At 41.4% G+C, this 10,951-nt stretch overlaps 1 protein-coding gene across 1 annotated transcript in view; it reads right to left on the bottom strand.

The window, feature by feature from the left end:
* Positions 1 to 500: 500 nt before the first annotated feature.
* LOC135713327 (neuronal acetylcholine receptor subunit alpha-7-like) overlaps positions 501 to 10,951 on the bottom strand; it is a 727,825-nt gene continuing 717,374 nt past the window's right edge. Inside the window, exons 9-12 of the mRNA XM_065236431.1 lie at positions 3,762 to 3,871; positions 3,564 to 3,697; positions 3,048 to 3,369; positions 501 to 2,648 (exon numbers count right to left, since the gene is read on the bottom strand). Coding sequence (XP_065092503.1) covers positions 2,496 to 2,648; positions 3,048 to 3,369; positions 3,564 to 3,697; positions 3,762 to 3,871 — 719 coding nt within the window. The 3' untranslated portion in view covers positions 501 to 2,495. The remainder of the gene's footprint in view (positions 2,649 to 3,047; positions 3,370 to 3,563; positions 3,698 to 3,761; positions 3,872 to 10,951) is intronic.

Below are 10,951 nucleotides of genomic sequence, written 5' to 3'. Positions count from 1 at the left end.
TGAATAGACGCTCATGTGGGCTGCAGCTCGCTGCTTGCGGGCAGCCTTCCGTTGTGTACTGGGGAACAATATTCGACGGTACGTGCCGTAAGCACTGCTGCTGCTGCTGCTGCTGATGATGAAGACCAACCGGAAATCACCACACACGGTGATTGAATAATCACCGATCAGTGAGATCGGATGGAATTCGATTCTGAAATCTGTGTTAGAAAAATCGGTGATAAGTTTGATCATCATTGTAACAGTTGGACATTTATATAGTTTTCAATAGTGTTCATTTTAGCAGATTTGTGGAAAAATTTCCAATCGATTGGCTTGTTTAGAACTAAAATCCATCCGCTATTGACAGAGTTATAAGTGGTCAAAACCTGACCACTTTTCGTAATACAGTCAATTTTGATTTTTTGAAATGGCACCCTCAATATGTTGCCGAAAGACGTAATCCTACGTCAAAAAAACTTCACGGGAGCAATTCCAATATAACTCCGGGGAGCCTGCATATATGCGAATACGTGTTATTGGGTCTCCAATGTTAAATAAACCGTAGTCTGACCGTTCATAATCTGCACACTTTTTAGATTGAATCCTGCTAATCTGCACGCCGTGCAAACTAAAAACTGCTCAAACGTCATCTAGCACACGGAACAGAGAAAATCAAAATGGAACGTTCCGAACGCAGAACCAAAACAAAACATTTCTGATGGTCGACTTTTCTGATGGTCGTAGGGTTACTAGAAGTTCAAATTAAAAATGAACGCAGTATCGTGCAGATTAACGGGGGTCAACGGTATTAGCAAATTGCATATCCTAAACACAAATCCTCATGGAGAAATGGAAAAATTACAATCACAAAAAGTTGCTTCGAAATCCGTATCAACACTCCTGATGATCAACCATGAAAAGAGCCACCATTTTTTATGTCTTATCCCTCAACCTCCAGTCTCAATGCTGATTTGCAGTTTCGTATTCTTGTTTAGTTTACTATTGCTGACGGCAGGAGCTGTCATGATTTTCCTTCTGATTTGTTTTTGTTTTTGTTGTCATTCGCTACTGCGGTGCCGATTATCGACTCTTCAACAATGTACACAATTTGGATTTAACTAATCACTTTCTCCCGTTTGATTTGCCCCCTTTTGACTAAGTATAAAAAAAATTCTTTCTGCCTCAACTTACTCAAGTATAAAACGTTCCTTTAATATATGAGTTGAGTTTTCAGTAATCTTCTGATTTACTTCTTTTTTTTGTTAGCTAATGTTTTCAATAAGTTTGCTGCGACTCTTGTTTTCCGTTTTGTTGTTGATAACTATCTCAAAAGTTACATGTGTGTGTGTGTGAGTGTGTTTGTTTAAAGGTTATATAGTTTTGTTTTGCTAGATTTGTTAATTATTGCAAGGTAAGTAGAGTAGAGCTGCTGTTTTGTTTTGATTTTTTTTCTATTATTTCTTTTCTTTTTCAATGAAAGTTGATTAGAAAAGGTTCGGTGCCTACTTTGGTTGCAGTTATGATGCGGAGGGAATGTAAACACAAACCAAAACAAGTGTTTGCTATGATTTGAATGAGGAATGCGGGTTTTAAAATTATGTACAACTGTTTTGTTGACAGTTCCTCGGATGAAGTCTAATAAAATCTATCAGTTATGTACAACGTGTAAATAGAAACCGGATTGAATTTAAGTAACTTTACTACACACACGATTTCTTTCTCGTTCCGTTTTTTCTGTTTTGTTTTTGTTTTTATTGGTATACACTGTCATTTTTTTTCTTCAATTTCTGACGTCAACTTATCTTAGAAAGATAAAAGTTCAATGTTTTCTCTATATGTTGATCAGTTATATAAAAAAGGAAAACTCTAAAAAAGTTTCTATAAGTGATGATGCCGACGCTAGAAGAGTGTGAGAGTGAGTATTGTTTTTATATCAATCGGTTAAAACCAGCCTCTCGCTATGCGTTCGGTTTTCGCTCTATTGTCCACTACGCACTACAATTACATCGTCGAAAGAAATCTATCGCTCTTCGAGTTCTTCTTTCATATGTGTCCTACGCATCGTTAATCAATTTAAAATTCTTTATGAAAATGTGAACATATTTTCTTAACTTGTAATCAGTCACCGCGAATAATTGAGTGAAAGTCCCGTGGTAGCCCAACAGGACCAGGGCCGCCAGCAGGAGGGCGAGCGAGGCCAGAGCCGCAATCAGTACCACCATCGCCAGGGTTCCACCGAGGAGAATCCACGAGGCCGGATCATCGCCAACGGCAGCGGCCGCGGCAGAATCACCCGGATTGAGGAATTGAACGATTTTGATACTACTACTACTACTACTATCGCTGTTAGGGCCGTCGTCATCGTGACGGTTGCTATAGGTCGTCACAGTAGCCGTTGGGGTCTCGAAAGAATTAACAATCGTAGTTGCCGGTGTTGTTGTTGCCGTTGCTGCAGCCGCTGCCGCCGCCGCCGCCGCAGTTGTTGTCGATGATAGCGATGATGGCGATGGTTGTTATGATACGAGGAAATTCGGCGCCGAGAATAAGACAGACAGCGTTGCGATGATCGTAAATAGCGTGAAGATGATAAGGCACAAACGATCGACCACCATTGCGGCAAACTTCCAATCACGAGTGACGTCGCTACTTTCGTCCTCTTTGCGAAGCTATAAAGGATGGAAAGGAGAGAAGCCATCGCTCATAATTGTAGACACTGTCTCGGAAACAAACTGTTGAGGAAATTTGAGGCCAAGCGTGAGGTTTTCTTCATCGCCTCATCGTTTGGCTGCAAATTGCGACGGTTTATTTGGCATTTCGCCGGTCCTTTTTGACGAGGCAATGTGTACATTTATAGTTTGCTTATCTGAGCTCGTGCTGTCAAGCCAACGGCGATGTCAGCTTCATGAAACCAATGCCAATATATATATATTTTTTAAATTTCTACAGAAATTCCCCCCATCGAAAGTTAATTTTTTCCAAAAGTTACAATCGAGGGGTGATTCACACGGAAAAAATTCCATCAATTTGGCATCGCTGCCGGCTCGAAAAATTGCACTACAACTCACCGTATCGGTGATGTATCGCAGCTCCTTCAGTATCAGTGCTAGTTCGTACTCGGCCGAGGAACTTAGACAGGTGTGCGATGAAACGGTTTCGTGCAGGCGACCACCAACGCCGCTGGCAGCACTGATCGTCCCTAGGCCGGCATTCCGTCCGATGGTATCCGTTGCGCCACCGCCTCCGAGTGGACCGACACTGCCATCCGCGTCTCCTTGCCGATACATCGTCCGGTAGTAGGTTGGATTGTGCGGCAGCGTGCTGCATCGATGATTGCACCGGAAGTCATCGTCAATGTCCAGTACGTTGGCCAGAAGGGACTTGGAAGATCTGCAGTTGGGAGGGGAACAGACGCACAGTACAGAGATATTTGTTTACATTCCGTAAAGCGAAAGCATCAAACATGCAGCGATAAAATGCCTTGCTAAAAAGGCGGTTTACACAATTTTCCGACACCCTATTGATCCGTCGTAGCCATGGAAATGCGAAGCAGAGTAAATAAACAAAAATGTCAGTGAACTAACCTCTCTCGCATTTCAACCTCCTGCAGTTGCTTGTTCTTCTCGTCCACAGACTGCCGACAGGGATGGGGAAACGGTTCGCCAGGTCGGCTCATTCGAAGAATGCACGGTAGCCAGCTCAAAAACACCACTCGAATCTGTCAAACGTAATTTTGAAATAAACACCGGTGTCGAATCTGTCCAATTCCATTTGTCACTTACCCATTCGGACATCACGTGCGTATCGGCATTCCGGTGATGGTAGTTTAGAATCAGAATCGTGGAAACCACCGATGAGGCCACCATGAACATGATACAATTGAAATAGGTTCCTGTTTGCAATAGAAGAAAGGAATAAAGGAGAAAACTGAGCGAAGCAATCAAAATTCCATTACCCAACAATTCGAAATTCCATCAATGCATCCTTTACAAGCGGTACAGCACTTCGCGTGAAGGAAGCTTGAAATGGATTCCTGTAATTTAATATAATATTTCAAATCCAACCTGTTGCATTTCTCCTCTTCTTCGTCTGAGTCGGAAGAGCAAACAGCTTGACGTTGTACAGCAGCTATCTAGGTACTACTTACACCTTCCGTCGTCCACGTCGTGCACTCGCTCGTTGTTGCTCTGTCAAAAGTCACACTACCAAGCCAACTGCAATTGACCCTCCTTCCCTTTGCAGCCCATCCCGTCTATCGTTTTACTTACATAACGACCAGTGCATCACCCCTTGTCGCTGCCATGGTCCGATGGTGGAGCGGTTGTTACAACTCTGACACATCGTAAGTTTATTTTCCTGTTTTTGCGAGGAACTTTCCCGTACAGTTTCACTCCCTGCTCGTTTAGATGAAGGTAAGTACCTACTGCATGGTGAATTGTGGAGGAGTACGGTCGACTCTACGGTTCGATCAGCTTTTTGGTTACCGCTGGGGATGGTCTTTTCGACGAAGTAAAATTGATTTTGAGGAAAACTTTGTGGTTGGTTAAAAAACGATAATAACCATGAATGTATTCAATTAGCAGCTTTCAGGTAAAATATGGAGGCGCTTGGTTAAGGGTAACGTGCACAGGGAGAGAAAAATCGATAGTTAATCCGCGGATACACTTGTATGACAAACTATGAACATGAGCATTATTTGTTTAATAAATTATGAGCACATCCTAATACTATACATACGTGACCATGGATGTCCTCATAATTTATGTATTATACAAATAATGCTGGTGCTAATCCGCGGCATTAGCTTTAGAGCTCGCAAAACTTAGGGCCAAGCGCAATGACAGCAGAAGCGGAAAAGCTCGATCTAATTAAGTCTACTAGTCGGATTGAAAACTAGTTAGAACCAAATTGCCCACATGGCGTTGGGGCACTTAATGTGCGCCAACTGCTTGCTCTGGGTGCCTCAGTGTGCTTCGTTGTACCGCAGCTGTGCCGAGAAGTAATTGAACTGTCTTTTGTTTGCTTACTAATAATGCCGTATTTGGCAACCCGGTATTTTGACAGCTCTTGTTTTTTTGTAGACGGAAAAATTCGACAGTTTCAGATGTCCAGATGTTGGATGTCACTCAAGACTGAAGAGGGTACAGGGGCTGATTGATGTAAGTATGAGTTACAGTCGATTAATTACCGGCCATTGAAATTATTTTTCACATTTTAAGCTATCGAACATTAATGAGCGCTACAAAGCGCTGCACCAAATGCACCGGTCGTCATCGCCATCAAGAACGGTCACTTTTGTTAAAAGAATGAGCCTACCTACACGCGAATGCATCCCTGCTGAGAACAACTACTGACAGACATTTAATACACACCGTCCCATCTATTAACCTTTTTTTCTATTCTATTTCTTTAATTCTTTCTTCCTAATACCGAAGCGTAGGGTAACCAACTGATTTTGGACCCCTAGAGGAAGTGAGATCACGTTTATGTCAAAATAATATTATTTGTTTATTATTATTATGCAATTTACATGCGGTTGTGTTCGAAAGCTACTCATCTTGGATGTAAAATGTCACTAGATGTTTTATTTATTGATATATACTCGAAAAATAATTCTTTTCACATCATGATATTCACATATTTTGGACCCTTCCACTTGATTTTGGACAGTGTCCATAATATATTTTGGACACACTGAATGGGAACGAATATATTTTGGACATGCTGAAGTTCTTTCAACCTATGAGCCTAAAATTAATTACGACGGTTACTTCTTCCTATCTCGCATTTGTTAGGTCCGTCTAGGTGGGAAAATTTTCAAAGAAGGTGCCGTAAAACGGGGTGAAATTGATCAGCGGGGTGAATTTGATCGCTGAGTATACCCAATATTGTACTTATGCATAATATTTTTACAATGTATACAAAGATACATTCGTACGCTTAGTAACGAAAAACATGTTACACATGAAAAAATATCACGAGAAATTTCAGCGATCTATTTTGCCCCGCTGATCAATTACACCCCGTTTTACGGTATGCATAAAAGTTAACCCCCCGTTACTCGCGCTGTTGTACTTTGTACAACACATATGAGTTTTCCATATCCCATTTTGTTGCTGCCAATCGATCTGAAACCAACTTGTATTCCTCAAAAAACTTGTTTTGAACTAAAAAAGCTAAACTTTGATTACAATTAACCCCCAAAATGCGGATAATAGAGAAAATGTAAATGGAAACCGCGTAAACGGTGTCCATACTACGTGGAATTGACTTAATTGGTTACAACATGGAATATCTCGAGATCCTGACCAGATAGAAAGTTACTGTCTTCGGCAAAGTTGTTCAGGAGGTCAAAGCCTATTTCTTAGTGTACAATAGTTCAGAATTATCTCACTTCGTGGTGCTAGTATACATGTGAAATTCTCGTGTATAAAATATCTCTAGATCCTGACCAGATAGAAAGTAAATGCCTTCAGCAAAGTTGTTCAGGAAGTCAAACTCTTTTCGTTGGTGGAGTAGTTCAGAAATTTCACACTACAAGGCGCTAGTATATACGTGTAATTCTCGCATATACAATAGCTCGAGTTCTTGACCAGCTAGAAAGTTACTGTATTGGGCAAACTTGTTCAGGGGGTCAAGACTTTTCGACTGGTAGACAGTAGTTCAGAATGTTCTCACCACGTGGCGTTTGTATACATATACACTTCTCGCATATGATATATCTCGAGATCCTGACCAAATAGAAAGTTACTGTCTTTGAAAAAGTTGTTCAGGAGGTCAAAGCCTATTGCTTGGTGTAGAATAGTTCAGAATTTTCTCACCATGTAGTTCTAGTATACACGTTAAATTCTCTCATATAAAATATCTAGAGAGCATGACAAGATAGAATGTTACTGTCTTGGGCAAAGTTGTTCAGGGGATCAAGGCCTTTTGGCTAGTGGACGGTAGTTCAGAATATTTCACTTCATGGTACTAGTATATACGTGCAATTCTCGCATATGATATATCTCAAGACCTGCTAAAAATGTACTGTAATCGGCAAAATTGTCCAGGAGATCAAACCCTATCGTTGGTGGAAAGTACATAATTTTCTCACTAGGTGACGTTGAAAGACACGTGAAATCCTTGCATATAAAATATCTCTGAATGACCCGCATACTAGTGCCACGTAAAGGGAAAATTCTGAATTACTGTACACCAACGAAAAGATCCTAACATCCTGAACAACTTTGCCGAAGACAGTAACTTTTTATATGATCAGGATTTCGAGATATTTTATATGAGAATTTCACGTACATACTAGCACCATATAGTGAAAAAATTCTGAACTATAGGCTTTGAACTCCTGAACAACTTTTTCGAAGACAGTAACTTTCTATCTGGTCAGGATTTCGAGATATATCACATGCGAGAACTTCACATGTATACTAGCGCTATGTAGTGAGTAAATTTTGAACTACTGTCCACCAGCAAAAAGGTTATGATCTCTAGAACTACTTTGGCAAAGACAGTAACTTTCTATCTGGTCAGGATCTCGAGATATTCCATGTTGTAACCAATTAAGTCAGAACCCTCGTAGTATGGACACCATTTACGCGGTTTCCATTTACATTTTCTCTATTAACCGCATATTTTGGGGGTTAACTGTAATAAATATTTAGCTTGTTTAGTTAAAAGCAAGTTTTTTGAGGAATACTCGTTGATTTAAGATCGATTGGTAGCTCGGCTGCAAAATAGAAATGGAAAGCTCACACTGTTATACAAAGAACAACGCGTGAGTACTCGTGTTACAAAAGTTGGCGCGAGTAACGGAGGAAATATAATATAACATAAGGAAACAACTGATCATACCATAAAAAAAATCATTCAGAAGTAAATCTTAATACGGAGACCTGACTCTATGCTTGCAGTCCATATTATTTTTTGTATGGGCTGTTCATAAACTACGTAGACGATTTTTGAGAGATTTCAACCCCCCCCCCCTTCCGTAGAAGACAGTCTCAAACACAAAATTTAAAAAATTGTATGGACCGTAGACATCTGCCAAGCGCTCCCACCCCCTAAAGCGTCTACGTAGTTTATGAACAGCCCCTTAGTTAAATACGTTTGGGAGATAGGAAAACTTTTGTGGAAAACTAGGAACTAGGAAAACTAGGAAAACTCAGAGTGGACCACTCTACGTGTTTTGCCGTTTTTCCCCCTTTGAATCGCCTGATAAACAAGAAATATATTTAAAAACAATGAATTCATATAATTTTGATTGATTTACTTACCAATTTAATCAGAAATCTGAGATAAAGCACGATCGACCAACCGGAATTTTTTTTTTTCGCTCTTTTGATGATTCTCATTTGATAAGTGTCCAAAATAAGTTGGTAACATTTTTTTACGATCTTTTTTGGACACTTTTTATTTAACACTTTTTAAGTAAAATCTTAAGGTGAAATCTTTATAAACACGTGAAATACATCTTCCAAAGTCAGATAAACTGATTTGATAAAAAAAAAAATCATTGTATTGTATATTTTAGACCAAATTTAAAACAAGTCCACTAACGTCGATTCCTCTTGACAAACGTCGAAACATGAAACTTTTTCGATAGCATTTTCTAAACCTGCATAAATTGAGCAATTGTAAGCAATTTGAGGTGAACTAATGATCTTGAGACATAGCAAGTAATTGAAAGAATGTAATTACAACATCAACCCAGATGAATTTGAAGAAACTAGACAGTAAGCGAGGAAAATATGTGAAAAGGGTCCAAAATATGTAGGGGTCCAATTCAAGTTGGTTACCCTATATCCGGTTCTATTCTGCTGTTTATTCGCCCACAACTTTGAGTTTAAAATACAAAGCAACCGCAAGGAGCTGGGCTTCGTTCAGGAGGACATTGTTGACTTCCGATTTCTCAATTTGAACCTTCAAATACTATTTGAGACTATTTATGTCATATTTAGGCCCACTTGGAGGAGGAAATACGTCCCTACTGGAGGTTATCTTGGCTAATTCCACATGCATCCTTGCACTTGGTGGCAATTTCGATTGTAGGCGAAGGCTTCGGGTACGTTGCTCAGACTCCGTAGCTGCAGAGGGAACGATCCGGGAGAATATCCTATGGGGAGAAATGTACGGCGATGCCAAATTCAAGGTGGTGATTCATATTGGTAGGAGCAACGATCGAGATGCTCTTACCATCAGAGCTGTGCTGTCAAGAATGAAACTTTCTACCTAAACCGACAGCACCGCCTACCTTGTATTTTCTACATTTGTAAAAGCACCATTCAAGTGAGAGCATTGTTGTTGCTAATCCTTAACTAATAAAGTATTTTATTAACTACAGTAGTTCCTCGGATACTTATTTCCACTGAATATATCACGGCCCGATAGGTTATGGGCCCAGCAGTATCGTGGAAGCTGTAGGACAGGAACATTTCCGGTGAAATCGCGTTTGGAGCTCAAGGACATTTTTTTTCCGGTTCGGTAGTGGCGTTGCGTTCGTGGCCCTTATTACCGATGTCACTTCACGGTGAAGTGACAACTTCTCACTCACGGTGAAGTGATTCCCATTTGATTTACACGGCAATCACTCCACCGTGAGTGACAACTGGTCACTTCACTTCGTTTTCACCGTGAAGTGACACTCGTAATAAGGCCCCGTGTGTGAAACAAAATGGCGGACGTAAAAGTATCGTTCGAAAAGTTGAATGACAATAATTTCGCGGTGTGGAAGTTCAAAATGGAGCTCTTCTTGGTGAAGAAGGAGCTGACCTCTGTTGTGATGGTAGCCAGGCCTGCTGAACCGACGGCCGAATGGATCCAGAAGGATGGAAAGGCTCGTGTCATGATCGGGCTGGCTGTGGAAGATTCGCAACTGGTGCACATCATCAGGAAGACGACGGCGAAGGAGATGTGGGACTCATTGAAGAAAATTCATGAAGAGTCGTCTCTTTCTTCAACTTTGCACGTACTGCGGAAGTTGTGTTCGATGCGGTTGTCTGAAGAGGGCAATCTGTTGGAGCATCTGAATGACATGACAACGTTGCACAACCAGTTGGAAGTGATGGGAGAAGGACTAAAGGATAGAGTGTTCATGGCGTTGATTCTCTCAAGCCTTCCGATGTCGTACGGTAGCCTCATCAACGTGATTGAGAGCCGACCAGAGGTGGAAGTGACTGTCGAGTTCGTGAAGAGCAAATTGCGTGAAGAATGCCGTCGTCGACAAGTGTGTGGTGATGGTGTGGAGAGCAGGGAAAAGGCTCTGAAGATGGTGAGTGGTAAAAGCAAATTCGAAAAGAAGAAGAAAGAAGTCATTTGCCATCATTGTCATCAACCCGGACATTTTCGGCGCGATTGTCCGAAGCTTGCGAAGGAAAAGTCGCAAAAGGAGAAGAACGATGCTGGAAAAGCGAACATAGCGGCAGAAGTTTCTAGTGGTGTGATGGAAATATGTCTGGTGGTTGCGACTCCGTGTGATGCTGGAAAGTGGTATTTGGATTCCGGAGCGACGTCGCACATGACGAGTGACGTGAACATGTTGAACAATGTGGACCGTAGTAAAAGTGTTGAGATCTGTTTGGCCGATGGTACACGCATCAGGTCCGGTGGTTCTGGAACCGGAAAAGTTGTGTCGCTAACTGGAAGTGGAATCCGGATGAACGTCACGCTCAACGATGTGTACCATGTGCCTTCCCTCGCAGGTAATTTACTGTCCGTAGGTAAGATTTGCGATCTTGAGTACAGTGTCGTATTCGAGAAGTCTGGTTGTCGAGTCCTACATAACAAGGAAGCAGTACTGGTAGGCGAGAGGAATGGAGGGTTATATCGGTTAAAGCAGTTTCCAGAGCAAGCATTGGCGACCACTGTGAAGCATCCTGAATTGTGTGAACATTTGTGGCATCGTAGGCTGGGTCATCGCGATCCGGAGGCTATTGCGAAGATAGTGCGACACGATTTGGGTTTCGGCCTGAAATTG

This window comes from Ochlerotatus camptorhynchus, unplaced genomic scaffold (genome assembly GCF_037179485.1).
Source record: "Ochlerotatus camptorhynchus isolate MF236.1 unplaced genomic scaffold, CSIRO-AGI_Acam_v1.1 ptg000550l, whole genome shotgun sequence".
Taxonomy (NCBI): domain Eukaryota; kingdom Metazoa; phylum Arthropoda; class Insecta; order Diptera; family Culicidae; genus Ochlerotatus; species Ochlerotatus camptorhynchus.
The sequence above is the reverse complement of the archived record's forward strand: the minus strand, read 5'-3'. Positions and strand labels throughout refer to the sequence as shown.